This window comes from Pseudopipra pipra, chromosome 3, assembly GCF_036250125.1.
Source record: "Pseudopipra pipra isolate bDixPip1 chromosome 3, bDixPip1.hap1, whole genome shotgun sequence".
Classification (NCBI taxonomy): domain Eukaryota; kingdom Metazoa; phylum Chordata; class Aves; order Passeriformes; family Pipridae; genus Pseudopipra; species Pseudopipra pipra.
Genome location: NC_087551.1, coordinates 84,523,209 through 84,541,801, shown reverse-complemented (window position 1 = coordinate 84,541,801; position 18,593 = coordinate 84,523,209). Strand labels below are relative to the sequence as shown.

At 37.4% G+C, this 18,593-nt stretch overlaps 1 protein-coding gene across 7 annotated transcripts in view; it reads left to right on the top strand.

Moving 5' to 3' along the window:
* Nucleotides 1-18,593, top strand: part of MYO6 (myosin VI) — a 107,262-nt gene that overhangs the window by 26,767 nt on the left and 61,902 nt on the right. For all 7 annotated transcript variants that reach the window (XM_064650101.1, XR_010429391.1, XM_064650100.1 and 4 more), the window contains 5 exons: nt 3,370-3,508; nt 9,427-9,496; nt 14,163-14,236; nt 16,226-16,355; nt 17,362-17,467. In XM_064650101.1, the coding sequence (XP_064506171.1) occupies nt 3,392-3,508; nt 9,427-9,496; nt 14,163-14,236; nt 16,226-16,355; nt 17,362-17,467 (497 nt within the window). In that variant the 5' untranslated portion in view covers nt 3,370-3,391. Of the gene's footprint in view, nt 1-3,369; nt 3,509-9,426; nt 9,497-14,162; nt 14,237-16,225; nt 16,356-17,361; nt 17,468-18,593 lie in introns of those variants that run through there.

Below are 18,593 nucleotides of genomic sequence, written 5' to 3'. Positions count from 1 at the left end.
TACAAATACAAATGTGGAAGACAGCTTCTTTTGGCTTCCTTTGGAAGCATCATTCAGGTGACTCCTTGTGTTTGGTGTTGCTTTAGTGCTTTTAGCCTGGACGTGAGTCTCTTTGCTTTGACTGTTTTCAGAAGCTGTGTGCTCTTTCAGCAGTGTGGTGAAGCTGACTGCATGTAGATTGAATTTAGAGGCATGGATGTTGGGGAAAAAAGTTTGTTCCCACTGATAGTTATTAATGAAAGGTCTGTAACCAGACTGGGTCTGTGGTTTTATGGTGAAAATACTATTTGAAGGTTCTCCATCCAAATCTGTATTTTTCCCAGTTTGTACTCTTGTGATGTATGTTTTAATCAGTAAAATACAATTCCATGTTGTTAAAAAGTGCTGTTTTCTTTTTCCAAAGGACTTACATAGTAGTTGAACTTTGATCTTCTTTTGTTTCTGCTCACCTTAAAATGCTGGGCTTGAAATTGGCTATTTAAGAGCTTGTTCAGAAATAGGCTTCATGCATCTGTCTCAAGACAATGGCACATACATCAGATGAAGGAGTAAATAGAGCAGGTATGACCTGATTGGTTTTGGTATCCAATTTCAATGTGTTCTCTGGTAGAATCACAGTGGACAGAAATGGAGTGGTGCCAAAACCAAAATGTTACAACTGGTTTTGTGTCACTTCTCAGACAGAAGACTGTATTTATTAAAACTAATTGTCTCATGAATAAATACTTCACTTCTACTTAGATGCTTTCACCCAATGGCTTCTTAGATGCTTGCAAAGCCTCAGGTACTCTTCTTAAACATGCATTTCCTGGTGGTGGCTGAATTCAATCACTGCTCTGTTCTTCAAGAGGATTTTTTCAGCCTGTGGCACTCCTCTATCATAATACGTTAATAAAGTATGAAGTAGCCTTAAGAATATATTAGAATGCAGGAGGCCCTGTTGTTAAGCAAAGCAGAAGCATCTGGATGTGAATTGGGGAGGTTATATTCTAACTTCTGCTGAAAGTTTGGCAGTAATTTTAGAATTTGTTTCTTGTGCCATATGGTTATGTCTGGAGCCCTGGCCATGCAATGCTACTCGGGGTATAAAAGACAGCCTTGTTTTTAGTGGTTGTTGGACATATCGCTTAAGTACTAAGTTGAACTAGCATTTTAAAAGCAAATGATAGGTTTGTGAAGAAATGTAGTCTTGGTTATAGCCAGAAATAAACTCAGCTGTTTAGCAACTATGCCCATGATGGCAGTTGGACTCAGAGGTCAGATCTTGCTGGAAGAAAAATATTCCTTTTTCAGTATCCTGAAGTGAAAAAAAAATGGCCAACAGCCAATTGTGAGTGAATACAGATGTTGTTTACATGATTTATCGTATGGTGATGGCAGCACATGATGAAGATGCTGCTTCATAGAGTTCATGGGCTGTGTCAGAAGGCTTTAAGTAAATAGAAGTGAATGTGACACTGGAGATTTTAGGACATAAACTTCCTGTGAGTAGTTAAAAGAAGTTAATATGCTCTGTTTGTGGGAGGAAAGTAAACCACAAGTTTTCCTGTAATAATTCTAATGTTTTAAATAGCAGGAATTGCATGAGTAGGATACAAGAGAAATATTTGTTAAAATCTTCATGAGCTTTTTTGAATCCTGAACTGAATTCAGGGGAAAAGAATGGATTAACTGAGTAAATTTAAACACAAAACTAGACATCAACATTAATGTAAGTAGCTATTTTTTTCTAAGTCCCATTAGAATGCTACTTCATTTAAAAATATCTTTGTTTTTTCTTTAGAATTACTTATCTTCTATTATTTCACATTAAAGTTGCAAAGGAATAAGAGAGTTTGCTGTTAAGTAAGATGCTTAGACCAGAAGCGTTCTCAAAGAGATCACAGCAAGCCTTTTCCTTCTCTTCAAACCTTTCTAACCTGTCCTTGGAGGCAATAAAAAGCATGTCAAGTGCAGTATGTCCTGAGAGATCCTCTGTGGGACAAGAATGTCCTTTTCTGCTCATGGTTGTACAGCTTTCTGGTGGGCCAGTCATTCTTCTTCCTTGCCACTGCCTATGGCAAAGAGATCTGCAGCCTTCGTTGGTTGTGAGAAATTTTGGATCTTTTTCCTTCAGATGCGGGAAAAGAAAAGTATGGGACACTTTCCCTAGTTTACAGACTTCTGGCATATTTGCTGCTAGTGTTTTCTTTGCTGCTTGGTAGGCTCATTTCGTTTGTGCTGAGAGATGCAAGTTACACCTTTGTGGTATGAGATACTTTTTACAAATTTTGGAATCACTAAAGCATGTCAGTTTAGTATCTGAATGAGTTTTGGAGGAGAGTAAGAAACAGCCAGGAGAAGTGAGCCTTTCAAGCTGAGTGGACTCTATCCTTATTAGGGTAGGGACTATAAAGTAGGTTTAAAAAAAAAAAAAACCACCAAAAAAAGGGGCCAATTCAGCATTTTTAAAATGGCACCGTTAGCCATTCAGTGTGTGCCAATCTTGGCAACTTTCCTGGTCAGCTCAATGCGTATTGCGTGTAATCAAATACTCCTTTTTAATTGGGAGCTTATTTAGCTGCATAACTCGAGGACCATAAGGTTTGAATGTCTTGGCCTTTGCATCCATTTCACTTGTACATCCAAATTCTTCTGAAACAATTCTCACATCACGTTTTTATAGAAAGTAAGGTTGATATTCCTTAAGAGGCAGAGCTGTAATGTTACAGTATCAGGAGGTCAGTCTCTCAAAGGCTTATAGTATAATAAATTGAGACCAAATATATTTGTGGGTTATTTAAAAACCATAGTCTCAGCCACACAAAAAGAGCGAACACATTCATTTGTCTTAAATGCCAAGAGACTGGATTTCTGCCCACATGCCTCAACATGTGACTCTTGCAGAAATTCAAGTATTTGTTCACCAAATCAGGTACAGACAACTATCCATTAGTCATGTGACCCTCTGCCTGCACACACAGGTAGATATATATATGCGTGTGTATGTGTGTCTTTACATGTTTATCCATATATGTGTATATATAAACACTCCTTAGTCTTAGCTTTGAAATCTGTCTTGCCCTTCTAAATTGATCTCTTTTCTTGGTTCACAAGTTAGGGAAGCTGGAGAAAGAGCTGCAGGGAGCAGTGTGTGGACCCCCTGAGAAACTGATCTGTTTTTGAATCTTCTCCATACTCAAATCCGAGGGTGTCCTCTTTAGGCAAAGTGTTGCAGGTTGGAAAAAGGCTGGCTCCAATCTGTGGGAGCTGGCTCCCTTCACACTGAATAATAGGAATAAACATAATAAACTGAAGTCTGTGTAGTGAATCCTGATGGCTTACTGAATTTGTATACAAAGTTTTTTTTGTTTATTTTTTTTTTTTCAGGAAATACTGGATAAATCCCACAATGGAAGACGGGAAGCCCGTTTGGGCTCCACACCCAACTGATGGGTTTCAGATGGGGATGATTGTGGACATTGGCACTGACAACTTAACTATTGAGCCCTTGAATCAGAAAGGCAAGGTAAGTGTCTCACAAACAAAGGAATAGAGAAAAAACATACAATAAACCATTTTACCTGTAGGCCAAATCTTTACCAGTATCTACAATTACACACAGCCTGAAGGCATGGAAAATCAGTTTTCTGTTCTAAGTTTGGCTAAGGATCTTTGCTTAGCTTTAGCTTGTATTGCAATGAACCCTCACGCTGACAAGAAGTGTGTGCTTTCTGTCAGTTATCTGCATGTGCATTGAAAGAGTGCATCTTCATGTGCTCATGAAAGAGAGGAGGTTTGAATCTCTGTAGCCATTTGATTCAGTTCTGTATGCTTTATTTTTCTAAATTAGAGACTGATTAAGAGCCTACTGTTGAGATTAGCTTATGTCTTTTCCCTTACATGCATAGAAATGGTCCTAGAGGGATGTGCTAGGCTCTGGCTAAGATTAGACACCTTGTTATTAGACTGATGAAGACTGAAAGATGAATCCTCTTACCTCAAGTACCTTGAGAAGTAACATGAAGTTAAACAAAGGTCCTATAGAAGTGCTATATCAAATTAAAGTCAAAATAAATGTAACATTTAAAATGAAGACCTAATTAATCCTAAGTAGTGTGTTCCAGCTGCTTCAATTATCATGACATCTTTCAGATTCAGTATGTCATAATTAAATGTCAGTTTTTACAGGAAGCACCTTGTAGCTATCAATGATCCTAATTCAAATGGTCAGCATCCTGGGTTTTACGAGCTGGAATAAGATCAGACACTCTTAAAACTTGTGATTTCATTCTGTGTGAATATGTTTTATATGCCCTTTCTAATAATGTTATCCTTTCTGTATCTTCAAGTATGTAAAAAAGACAAAAATGTGTTTTGCAACTTCTTTTTTCACGTCAGCAATAGTAGAGAATGCCTTGTTAGAGGTCAAAAGGTTATGCAGCAGTCCTTCCTTTTGAAGCAATGTTTATAGGCTTTCTTTTTCATGCACCTTGGAGAGGAAGTTGATTTTGCTTTCCTTAGAAATATAAAGCAAGTGTAACATCTCATTTTTGAATGTGAGAGATAAAGTCTATATGTTTAGTAGTAGGAGGAGCATGCATTCTTGAGTTTGGGGAAAAGCAAAATTATCCAGACAAGAATATTAAATATTCCGAATCTGCAGCTAAGTTGTCTTTAATTGACTTAAATAATTTTCACCCCCACTGCTATTTATGGTTATATCCCCAGATGGTCCTGATGTGATAAAGAGCAAAAGCCTGTATATTGAAACAGGAACAGGCAATAAGGGTACTTCTGAGTCAGTATTTATTTCTAATATACCCTCGTTTCAGGGACCCTATATAACTAAGAAAACCACAAACACAAAACCGAACCAAACAAAAACCTAACAACAAATCCTAATATATCCTAAAATACAAATATTTTGTTTCATGGTTCACAACCAAAAAATCTCTTTTGTCTAGATAGTTTGTTACTCTGCTGTTGGGTGTTTTGAATTAAGCAGATCAATTAAGGCCCTAATGTTCATTTGTCTAAGGGAACAAACACTTCACAGTCTAAATGCTGTAGAGATTATGGTCCTATATTTTTAATTATCAAAGTTCCATATATTCCATATATTTACTCCAGACGTGGAGTAAAAAGTTTTCATGATTACCTTCTCAGTCCTTTTTTTTTTAATAGTGAAACATTTCCCATTGCTTTTTGTCTTTTTAAGAAAACTCTGCTCCTATGTACTTAGGCCATTCATTTAAAGTAGTCAGCATTAATACCATTTACCATCAACTTTGTTTTCTTAAAATAATAGTTCAGAAGTGCTCTTCAGTAAGGAGTGATCCAGCAGCCCCAGAGTTGCTCATGATAATTACAGGGAGAAGAGGAGTAACCTGATCTTGTAAACATATCTGGGCGGTGTAACTTATTATTATTTTTTAATCTGGGTCATTACCATGTCATATGTATTCTCCGTAGGCGCTGGTAGCTTTACCAGAGGTCACAAGCTGAAAAGGAAATGTGTATGCATATGTTTGATTATTGCCTTTTATTATACTTTATGTCATTAATAACTGCAATAAATGCTGCAAGGCAGCAGTTTAATATTCTCTTAAAATCCCCACTCCCTGCCCCACCCGTATCTAGCTCTGGTGTTGCAGAGTGGCACCCTCTCAGTTCTGCCTTCTGAGCTGTGCATGATGCTGTAAACGAGGTCAGAGAACAGATCCACCTTAAAAATGAAGTGGAAAGTTTTCAGGAGAGCAGCACGCAGTGGCAAGCTGGGGTCACTGTGGTGGTAGATAGCTTTGTATTATGAAATCAAGTTACCCAGCCCAGTTTCTGTGAAGGTAGTTGGCCAACACACTGGTTCACTTGCAAACCAGCAGTAGCAGTTTTGGGTACTGCAGCCCATAGCCAAGTGTTTAGAGCTCTGTGGCAAGGCTGTCTGTCTGAAGAGAGGTGGGGACCTGGGTCACCCAGCCTGCACTGTATGAGGAACAATAATCCAAGCTGCAGGAGTGTGTTGCCTGAACAGACGATGCATGTGTTACATGATGGGAACCTCTTCCCAAAAAATAGATCATTGGCTTGCAAGGCTGATATGCATTTACACTTCTACTTGGAGTGTTTTCTCTCAGATCCTGTTGCTGCATATATCTTTGTTTTGTTCCTTGATGCTGTAATGGAGAGAAGGCAGCTGACAGTGAAATGCCAAATGGGGAATTAACTCTTTTCCTAGAGGTAGCAAATCTGAGTAAAGCGATTAGGAAGAGATGCCATCCTGGGCTCCATGGGGCACTGAGGAGTGGGGGGAAGGCACTTCCTAGAGCATCAGCAGTAATGAGTTTCTGGCAGCCATTGGGAAGGCGTGATGTGCTGCAGGCACTTACTGACACCCCTCCTGCTCTCAGCTGAGAGGTGCCTTATGGCTCTGTGCCAGTTGGGAAGGGCCATAGAGCGCTTTATGGGGCACCTGCTCTGGTATGCTGTGAGTAACCAGAAAGGTATTTTTTCAGGCTAAGTATAAAGGAATAAATGTACTTGGAAAGTAAGGATCAGAATGTCCAAAGTTCAGTGCTTTGAGCTAAGGTGTTTGTATTTCTTTTATGGTTGTTTTTGTTTTGGTTTTTTTGTTTTGTTTTTTTTTTTTTTTAGCAGTGAGTGGAACTTGCTTGTGCAAACGAGAGATGTTCTCGTCTGTCCTACACACCGTTTGTGCTGCTTTAGGTTGGTTTGTGAAATACAGCTGAGAGTAGGGAGGTCTCCTGTCTTTAACTGGAAGGTATAAAGGAGGGCATGGTTACACGTATTGGATTACATGGTAGAAAGAAGATCCTGCTTGAATGGAAAGATATCTTTTTTCACTCATCTAGTTTCTGGGAGAATAGTTAAGATTGCCATTGGATTTCAAGGGCTGGTTCCTTACAAAGGGGGGAAGAAAACCCACTTAAAAACCCACTTAAAAACCCCTTAAACCCTGTTTTGTTTCTTGAGACCACTTTATTGTCTCATAAGACTAGTACCCTCTCCAATTTCTTAGAACAAGCTTGTGCTAAGCTATGCTTAATGCAAAAGTCTTCCACCAAGTACCTGAAGCATTTTTTCCTTACAATAAACATTTAAAAACAGTAAAAATGGGGCAATATAGTAAAGAATTTCTTTGCATTTTTTTATTGATAGATCTGGAATACCTTGCTCATTTTCCTATTTAAAATATTAGGTTTTAGTACTTGGAGCTCTGTACTTCTGTATCATACTTACCTACATAAGAAGTAATCACCTTACATAAAGCAGTATTCGAACTGTGGCATACAGCAGTGAATTTTTTGTTGACAACTTTGAAACTAGACTTATGTTCTTATCTAAAAAAGTCCAATAGGAAAACATCAGCTTTCAGATAAGTCTTCATTTTGCTTTGTTTTATCACTTCTGAAATATTTTAGAAATTATTCATAACTTACATTGAATGAAAAATGGAGGCAATAATGCAGCATGAACTCTTATTTTTTTTTCTCATTTAAATTTATCTTGAATCAGAAGGCTGAGTGGTGAGGATGTTGAAAAAGCTCTTCCTCTTCTGGGATAGTTCTAGCATGGCTGACTTTAATTCCACAAATGTTAAAATATCAGAGGTTTATGAAGAGTCTTAGAGAATAGCTGGTTATTGTGTTCATTCTCTCCTGTGGAAAAAAAAATCTGTCATTTTTAGTGGTTACACTGTTTTGTACTGGGTTACACATCAGCAGGAAAGAACAAGAAATGAAGTTATATTTTCATGAAGTCGGTCATGTTTTTAAACTTTCCCACTGTTTCACGCAAAGGGTAACTGTTGTGTTCAAATATATCTTTACCCAGTGATACATACCTTCACTGTTGGTAGACTTGTAGAGAAAATAATGATGATGATGTGTTATTACTGCTGTACTGTGAGAGGGAGAAAAGGGTGTGTGGGGAATCTCTGCTCTGCTAAAACTCTGAATAGCAGCTGGAAACTTTCTGAGGTAGGTAAAGACGTTCAGGGCTTCCATGGCTCTGCCAGACTCTGTTAAAGAATATTTTGGAGAAAGTTGGTCTGACAGATGTTCAGATGTTCCAGTGCAAGCGGCTCCATTTCCCTTAGGAAAGCTTCTTGTGCATATTTTTCTGCATTAGATCCTGATAAGGAGATGACAAAATACATTTTATTATGGCTGCAAATTGCATACCTTATGATAACTTTGTAGGGAAGTAGATTTAATGTTTTCTGACTGGCAGCAATTAGTTCTGCTCTGAAACATTTTTAACCCTTCCCCCTTCAAAGGGAGTTGGAATTTCTGGCTGTTCATGATGGTGTAAGCCCCAGAAGCTCTCATATAGTGCTGAAGCAAATATGAACCAAGTTGCTGTCTTTCTCCTAAACTTCCCTGCGAGATGTTTCTCAGGGCACTACCTTGCTGAGTACAGTGTTAAACAAGCAAACATGTTTGTTTGTTTGTTTATTAAATTCATTCCTTAGATCCCGTTGGTTGCCTTTTCAAGTATGAGACTAGACTTCTTGTCTCCATTTCCATGGGGAAAGGAGCCTCTGCCTGCAGCGGCATGGCGGCTGTCATGTTTAATTGGCACAACAGGGGTTTTGTTCATTCATAGCTAGTGCAAACGAGCTATTACTACAGTAAACAGAAAAGTATAATTAAAAATCTCCCTTGTACAATAGGTATTTTTTGTGCAGATGCTGTAATGCATATGTGCTGGGATGTTTTTCCTTCCTTTTTACAACAATATAAATTATGACTTCTAGAGAGGAAAGAAGAAACAAAGTTGCTTTTGTTATGAATTTTTGCAGTTGGATGTGAACACTTGATAAATGGCTGTTTTGTATAACTGGAATACAGGGGTTGAAGGAAGGTCTTGTTTTACTTTAGTATTGATTTATTGAATTAAAACCACCAGCAAACAACAACCAAAGCTACAGTATTTGGTGTTACAGAGGATGTTATGTATCGAACATTTATATTTTAAGTAGGAATATTTTAAAACAGAGTATGATAAGGACAGCACAGTCCTTTGACTGAACTAATAATTTGGATTTTGTTCCTTCTTCTTTGAAAAACTGAGGAAGGTGTGTGTTATTTACAATGTTGTTCCCTTTGCAGTACTTTTTTAGTCTCTTTTTTTTTGTATTGCACATTATTACATGCAAATTTCGATACGAGGATCAAATATTATTGCAATAAAATGTGTATTACAGTGACTTCATTTTTATTATGTCATGTAGTAATATAAATGCAGCAGCTTTTGTCTGCATCTAGTAACTTCGTAAAATTTCTGTTTCTGAAGTATAAAGCTGGCAACTTAATTTTAAATCATGCACAATTACAGTGCACTGACTTGTATCATTGCATGCAATATCTTTGAACTATATTTGTATTTTATTTTCTGACAATGTTAATGTTTCTCATCTAACAGACCTTCCAGGCTGCTATCAATCAAGTGTTTCCTGCAGAGGAGGATAGCAAAAAGGATGTAGAAGATAATTGTAAGTTATGAATTTAAAAATAAATTATTTATTTGAAAAAAAAATCTGCAATGAAGAGAATATTGTTTCCTTACAAACTTCCTGTTGCTTCCTTGTAGTCTTTGCTTGAATTTATGTATGACCTTTACTAGTCCTTTAAACTTCTTAAAGTAAGCCTATTTTAAATATAATTTATTGTGCTTTTTAATTTTCAGTTGAACAGTTTAGAGGAACAGATAGTCACATTATTCCCATATACAACTGTTACTTGACTTCAGAAATACTGCATTCAGATTATGGGTCTAACAATTTTTTATAGTGTAGTAAAAGACTTAGTTGCTTTATCAGCAGCTGTATTGTACTGCATTTTCCTGCATGTAAGACATTTCTCAGATAGCATTCCTGTGGAAGTACAGGTAATGGAAAATAAATTTTAAAATAACCTTCCCAAAATTGGAGACAGGAATGTGGACCTATCAGGACCACTGGGAAAGAAAACAGTTGAACTGGATACAGGAGTACTGGTGGAGAAGGAGTTTTGAGGTGAACTTGTGTAATAAAATTCACTGTTAATGTGCAGGGCTTTTATTTCATTCAATATTTTACAGTTAGGTGGATGAAAACTAGTCAAATCTGGGGAGAGGGAGAGAATACCAAGAAAGCTGACAAAGCACTATCATCAGCTTTTAGAGAACTTTAAACAAATATTTTGCTGCTGCTGCTGCTCTGCAAATCACAGAGCCTCTACTGTCTTGAATATCCGATGAGGGCAAATCTCTTTAACATTCCCTGTAGTACTTACTGCTTGGTGAAAATACTGGTGACTTCATAAATAGTGAGCAAAAGTATCTTCTATTGTTCTTCATTTAAAATAGAGGCTAGGAGTCTGAAAGTTGTTTAGGTGACGTAACACCAATTCCTGTCTTGGAATAGGGTTTAGTATTTATATCCCATGGCAGGAAATACAGCTGTTACAGCTGCTCCATAAGGAACAAAAAGATGAGATCTGAGTCTTATGATCTGACTGAGGTGGTGCAGTGTTGTTATAATTAGAACCAAGCTGGTAGCCTTGATTTCAGTTGCTTATATTTTTGCAAACAGGATGTGGGTTGAAATTTTTCAAAGTTGGTGTCTGTATTCTCTGCACCTAATGATTGTTAGGGAAATGCATTTAACCTGTGCATCTGTCACAATGATTTTACTGAGGTGTCTTGGCACTTCAGTGTCATAGTCAGGGAATCAAAATTTGGAATGTGATTATGGAAATAATTTGAGATTGCATCAGAACACTGTTCAATTAAATTAGTCAGAGAAAATGTCTTCTTTGGCTTACCAAGTAAAAGATAAAACTTAAAAATACTTTTTTCCAGTAATCCTATCTGAATCAAACATTATTTTGACTTTTCTAATGTATTTTCACTTGGTGCTCACTAGTTGAGGTTTACCTGCAGGATGCGTGAATCCCACGTTCATTTTCCTTCTGTCAGAGAGCACTTGTGTTGAGTGTTATTGATCTTTAAGAAAAAAACCATACTGAGTGCTCGTAATACTGTTCCAAAAAGTCCCGAAAGACTAGTTAATAATATGCTTATCATTCCAAGCTATACTTTACTGATTAACTCCCTTTTAGGAACTAATTTGCTGACGTATTGCTTTTTTGCACCCTTAGTCTTCCATGTGCCAAATGCACTAGCTGCAAGAGACACCTTTCTTACTATCAAGCCCATCCTTAAATGAGAATTTTTAGTAAATATTGCAAACAGTACAGAGACAACACATTTACTTCCTTTTTTTGTGATTCACATTCCTCTTTGGATCCCCCCAAGCCCCACTCATACATGTTACCATATGTGGAATTTCTTTTAATAGCCAAGAAAAAGATTAATTTCTTTTAAACTTCTGGAGTGAAAAAAAATGAAGGGGAACAGGGTATCGGATAAGACTCTTAAGAAAACCCCCAGTTCTCTATATGCAGAGCCTTGCAATTACTTGATAAAATAATTTTCCATGCAAACCCTGACTCATTGTGTGTGCCAGGAGAGCCATTTTGAGTAAATTTGACATTGATATTTCCTAGCTTTTAGCGCTTCACTTCACTTATGTGAACTTAGTGTGTGTGTATAAGTAAATATATGGGCAACTGAATGCACATATGTACACTGGCTATATTTAGGCATGAGCCATGTGAATATTCAGAATTCTCTCTCCTGGTGACTTCCTTTGCCTCTGGATATGGATGCCTCTTTTAAAGGATTTATTCTAGAGAAGCATTTCAAAGCTGCTGTCATAAGCCCTAGTTTGCATGTCTTGAGCGGAGGTGGTGACATTCCCTCTGGGAGCAAGCTTCCATTTGCTCCCTGAGTCTGCAGGTATAACTGCTTTAACAAGGACTTGTAAAGAGAGTACTGGGGAAACAATGAAATCTGGGTTCCTTTGCTGTTCAGATAAGCATGCTAATAAAAAGTTGATGATTAACTGATCACTGCAAACCCTGAGAGGTTATTATGAAGACACACAGTCAAGGGAGTCAATGGAGAATTGTTTCTCACCTCAGTACTGAGAATCTGAATGGCTTAATTTTGAAATTTGCTGGTTTTTTAAACACCCTGTTTCCTTCCAGGCAATACAGGGGGAGAGGAGGAAACTTTTAACTTACATTAGAGCAAACCGGAGTTTCTGTTTCTGGCCCATTTCCTTCTAATGTCTCTTCCTCTTGGGATGATCTCATTAAAAGAGGTGAAGGCAGACCTGTGATTTGTGGTCCCAGAGCCATTTTCTCAGCCATGTGAACTGAGTGTGCCTGGGGAGGGGAGGACTAGTCCTGCTGTGCAGTGCTGGGTGTCTGCACTTGATTGCTGCACCTACCAGAGACTGTGGGGTTGTGTGGGAATGTGTGTCTTCTGTGGTGGCAAGGGAAAAGCCATGGTGATGGGGGCCACCCTCCTGCTTCATGAAGGAATTGTGCACAGGCATGATTTAAAGGCTGTTGTAATCCAGAGGAAGAGTTTGCTTAGTGTAAAGCTAAAGTGTGCCTTGTGTGCCTCTGCCAACACAGGAATGTGAGTGCCAGGGATTTTGTGGAGGAAGATGGTTTCTTCTGACCAATCCAGAAGTGGCAAGGTCCTTTGAGAATCGTGAATGATTCCAGGCATTTGAAGCAAAGCTGTATTTGGTCATGTAAGGGAAGGAAGGGCTCAGTGGAGCTAAGCAAGCCAAAGGGAGGCTGCAAACAGCTGGTGAACCTGACTTTACTTCAGGCATCCTTGTGTAGGTGGCTGCACAGGTTGACTTTGGGTCAATGAACTGGTAGCCCTTAAACGTTTGTGTAAATAAATTGGAATAATTTTTTTTTTTCTGCTGAAGCCCTTGAGAAAGGGCATCAGTTCAACTTCAAACAACTTTGTTGGTCATTATAGATGAGAGGTGCATATGTAACCCTTGTGTAACATACAGGGTAGAAGTTACTATTACAGATTCACAGAATCAATGATGTTGGAAAAGACCTCTGAGATTGAGTCCAAGCTATGACCTAACACCACCATGTCAACTTGACCATGGCACTAAGTGCCACCTCCAGTCTTTCCTTAAAAAGAAGAGACATTCCAGGACAGTGCTTACTCTATCCACAGTATTCAGATGTATACAACTTTTAAAGTGGTGCTAATACTGTTAAGTTTACGAGTATGGCAGTCAATCAGTTCTAACTAGACAAAACAGTGTTGTGCATGTGAAGTTTAAGCAGCAAGATAAAAAGAGTTGCACGTATTTGAAAATGGAGACTGTGTAATGAGTAGTGACCTCAGATGGTTTAGGGATAATGTTTTTAACAGTGTTACAATGGGAAGTGGAAATTACCGCTATAATTAAGGCATCTGACACTTTTGAGTGCTTTATAGCTGAAAACAAGAAGCATCTTTGCTGGAATGTAAACCTGTATGGTCTGAAGCTTTCTGTGGATGGTCACTTGCTGCCTAGAGCCACCACCTTATATATATTTTATGTATATTTTAGCAGTTAGTTCAGGTGTTTTCTGTTAAAGAACAAAGGAGAAAAATAAAGCTAGGGTTTGGTGTGTTAGCATTTTTTTCCCCTAACAGTTTCTCTGAGAAGGCCTAGTACTAACAAACTTCAGAATTGAAGCAGGGAAGGTGGGGTTGCTGCTGTTGTGATGATGGCTGCTGCTGCCTCCAGACAGTGTTTCCCAATTAGATGTTTATATCCATGAGTCTCCAGAGCTAGCTGTTATTCTAAAGGTCAGCTGGGTGGCAGTACCCTGGGGGACACTGTGGCTGAGACTTGAGAAGGGAGCTGGAAGGAAAGACAGTCATTGCTAGGGATTTTGGTAGGCACCAGTTTCTGTGCTCAGAGGCCTGCGTGGAGTGAGATGCACAGTGTTTGACTGACAGGCTGGTGAAAGGAGCTTACGCTGAGCAGAGCCTGTGTTGAGGCTCCTGCAGTATGGCTCTTTGTTCTGCAACTTTCAGTACGGTAAAGAGCAGGTCTGTGGTTTTTAAAGTGTATATTGAGTCAGCAGTTTTGCCTCAAGACATGTAAGGAAATGATAGGATTAAACTGTAACCAAAGAGAGGGGAAGTAAAATTCTCCTTAATCTTAAAATTTAGGTTTTTGTCTGTACATGAAGGTACTCCTGAGCTCTTAATGGTATGTGATTGTCTTTTACTTGCAGGTTCCCTGATGTATTTAAATGAGGCCACTCTCCTTCACAATATCAAAGTTCGGTACAGTAAGGACAGAATTTACGTAAGTATTATATGTCATGAGAACCAGTCTAATATAGATGTCCTTTCAAACATTCAGCAAGTGTTTTCAATTCTGTTTTTTTTCCTATAACAGAACTACTAACATGGAAATGTTGAAGTTGTAGCCCTTTTTTTGCACCTTTTTTTTCCTTACATTATACTTTGTTTGAGATCAGAATCACATTAATCACAATAATGCTAGCTAATTTTTACCAGGCAGAGCAATACATTTTTTTCTACATGACTGTTCATGTGCAACCATAGCACTGCTTTGTATCACAAAGCTCTGTTCCTACAGGTACCTTACTTCACTGTTAGCAAAGATGGTTTTCTTTCTTCATTATTTTTGAACGAAGCAAACAGGTGCTGTCTTTGACACCTCCTAGCTCAGATGTCCATCTTAATCTTTTATATTGCTATCAAATTGCCTAATTGTACTTAATGAATTCTGACTAAATTACATTTTGTCCTTGCCATCTGCCCGGACATTGACAGCTGTGAAACAGAAGATAAGAGTTTTCCTTCTTTCTTATTTTTTTGTCTAATAGAAAGCTGGCTAGGGATAATACAAAACAGTTCTACGTATTTTTTAAGTGTCTGTGTTAAAATAATCAACTTCTAGCATACTGCTGTAAAATTAATTTAGTTAAACCCTTTTATATAAATATAAAAAGAAAGTATAGCTGTTTTCTTCTGCTGCAGTTGATTTACATAGCTATAAATTTTTTATGTACCAAGATCAAGCCCTGGTTTTAAAATAAATAAATAAATAAGGCCATTTGAATGCTGTTCTGGGAAAATAATCCTTAAAAAAACCTAACCAAACAATAAACCTCCGAGGAGGTAAAATTCTGAATCTGAACTGATTATGAGGTAGGATAGTATTTCAGTTCATAAAGCTGTTCTGCATTGTAAACAAGTACTACTAATATGTTATTCAGAGTGGGTGTATTTTCTGGGTGTATTGACTTTTTGTTTTTCTGGTTTATATTTTAACTCCCCTGTAAACAGTTTTCTGTCTTTTTAAATCCTGGTTAACAGCATTTCTCTTGTTATTAAAAGGAAAGTCAATATTAGTACCTGCAGCTCTTGAAGAAAAGTTTTCCTGTAGTGAAATAAGTGCTAAAAATAGAAACATCTAAGAAACAGTGATTCAACCTTCTATCAACATATCACAATAGTGTCCAAATTTCAGTTGCCTAGTGATATTTCAGTAACAACAAAGCAAATAAGTTATTCAGGCTGAAAGTTTATCTCATTTTCTTTAGATCTTTTGCTGCATATATGCTTTTATCTTTGATTCTGACCTCTCTTCTTCCCTGTATGTAATCTGGCCATTATAACAAAGCTATGAAAGTTTTTTTCAGAAAAAACTTTTCTTCGGTCTTCCTTATCCTGTGGAAAGGTAAAAAGCAGCCTTCATTTGAGATTCTTCTCAAATTCCTTCTCTGTGAGAGAACATTTGCATTCTGTATTTCTCTCTGTGGAAGCAGCTATAGCTAATTTTCTCTCAGCTGAATGCTTTTATTGCCTGCTTGAGTGCATTCCCAGGCAGTTCTTCCTGCTGAGTTGCTTCCATTAGATATTTTAAAGTGATCCTCCTTGCTGGAGGACAGTGCATTATGCTGTCCACGAGCTTAGTTTATTCACTTTTGAGGAGGAGGTTTTGGAGTCCTATCCTTGATCCAGTAACACAGACAATAGGAAATAATTTAAAAGGAGGTTAGAAGAAAGGTCAGATTCAGGACATACTCCATAGCTTGGTGGTTAGCAAATTTTCCCAAGAGAATGTCACAGAAGTCATGAGAAGATAATAAAAGGAACTCTAAAAATATGTCCTGTCTTGTATCTGCATTTACTGGAGAGAATCATAAATGCAACTGTTATACTTAGGCTGTAGTCTTCAGTAGTAATAGTTGTTGTTAAAAGTGCTGTTAACCACTTGCTTGGACACTGGCTAATAGTTTCATGTTAATTGTTTTCTTCACAGACCTATGTAGCCAACATTCTTATTGCAGTGAATCCATACTTTGATATACCTAAGTTTTATTCTTCAGATACTATTAAAAAGTACCAGGGAAGATCGCTTGGAACATTGCCACCACATGTTTTTGCCATTGGTATGTATTGAACCTGTATTTGTCTTTTAAAAACAAAAACTGTCACAGTTACTTATAAATTTCCACCTCTAACAGTAATTAATTTATTTTGATGTATTATAAAATAAAACCACTAATTGCAAGTCTTCTCATCTTCAATATGCACTTTGAAGAACTTGGAAATAAGCAACCATGACAACCCTTTTATGATTATTCTGCACCTCCAGTGTTTCAAGTCTAAGCAGTTTAATTTGCAACCATTTAGAAAAAAAAAGCTCTAAAAAAGAAATAAAGAAATTCAGATTTTGCGAGTGAAAAATGGTTTAATAATGATTAGCACTGTCTTTCAGTGTAGTGATTTTCTTTGCCTTTTATTATGTTGCCAGAGCACATACACTGTTTCTTTTTATATGCTTCTGTTACAGATGGAAAATACATTGAAATGTTATTTATGGGATAAATCCGATTTCAGTCACTTTTTTAAGTAAAAAAAATAATTGGAAACTGTAATTAAGATTTGACTCGTTAAAAGCCTTCTCATTGTTTTGCATTTTGTTTTGTAATCAAAAGTATAAATAGCAGGGAGTTTAGTACCTGTTGCATAGCAAGACACTGATGTTTTTCCAAGTTTCATTGTCTCAGATGTTACTTGTTGCAAAGTACTGAAACTGAAAGTTTCCCTTTGAAAAACATACTAAAACCACATTGGTTACTATTTTGTAAATACATTTAATTCAAGAGATGTAGTTATAGGTGGTTGGTTTGGTTTTGTTTTGTCCTGGATATAGTTGAGTAGGTCTTTGTTTTCAGGCCTTTGAGTTCTTACTTGTCAGGTTGGAAGATGAACAACTATACTATAAATTAAACAGAAACAGATTTTAATGAATTTTAATGCATTTAATTGTAAAGATTTACTTTTTATTCCTAAAAGTGTTACATTTTGATTTTTGCATTGTAGCTCAACTTTACCCTTGCAATTCTGCTGAATATTAGTATGTGTCATGTTTAATGTATTCTTCTTTTTAAGCTGATAAAGCATTCCGTGACATGAAAGTGCTCAAGATGAGTCAGTCCATCATAGTCTCTGGAGAATCAGGAGCTGGCAAGACAGAAAACACTAAATTTGTTCTGAGGTTTGTGCATTTGGACCAAAGTTATTATGTGAATCTCTTGTGTTGATGCATTTGGTTGACATACAGAGCAAATGGTAATCAGTAGGTTTAAGACACAATTCAGTAAGATATGTATTAGCTTCCACATGCACTTTATTACAAGAAATTAATTGAATTAAACTTAAGTGCTGACATGATGATACGTGGAAATAGCTACATACTCACAGAAACCTTAACTCACTTGTAGTGAGATCATGTAGTTATTATGGTTTATGATGCAGGCATTTTAGTATTGCACATCTGGTGTTGTGGTAGATAAAAAAACATAACTAGACATTTTAACTGTATCTTGCAAGACACTGTTGGTTTTGCCATAAATGTGCATTTCTCTGTTTTCCTGCCTTAGTTTTTTTTTTTTAGTTTGCTTGTGTATCCAGGGTTTTTGACTGTAATATACTTCACCCTAGTTTACTGAATAAGACTGAACAATGGGATTTATTTATTTGTTAATGTTTGTATGTAAGCAATACTAAGTCAAGCATTTTAAACTCTATGGAAGCCATACTGCTGGTGTATATCAGTCTTGCTTCCACTTACTGGCATTATACTTTAAGTGCTTTTTAACCCTCTGGAACACTGTAACTGGAGAGCTCCTTAAATACACCTATATCATAGGTGACTCAATTATGCAGGGAAGCACAGTGTGGGCAGTGTGAATACACTCCCTCACCCCACCTTGTCCTTGTTTCCTTCTATAAATCTTTAATGCCATTTTTCCTGACATCATGTATTTTCTAGTATTTATATAGAGTTATTATCTTCCACATCCGAGGAAGAATTGTCCCAGCTGTCTGTCTACCTGTCATACTGCTCTTCTCTGCCCTTGTGCAGTCTTTCAGAGATAGCTGTAAGAATTACTGCAAGGTGCTGGTAATGATTCTCACAGGGGACATCCCAACTTTGGTCCTGCTAAGAGTGAAAAAAAGTCTGGCACTGGGAGAATATCTCTTGAGGAATGCTCTTAAAGGAAGTTGTTCCTCCGCTTCTCAGCAAAGGAAGTTCTGATCACACAACAAGCAACATTGCTGTTGCTTCTCCCCACCACCTGCCCCCATAGAGTCCATGTACAAAACATAATTGAGTTTTA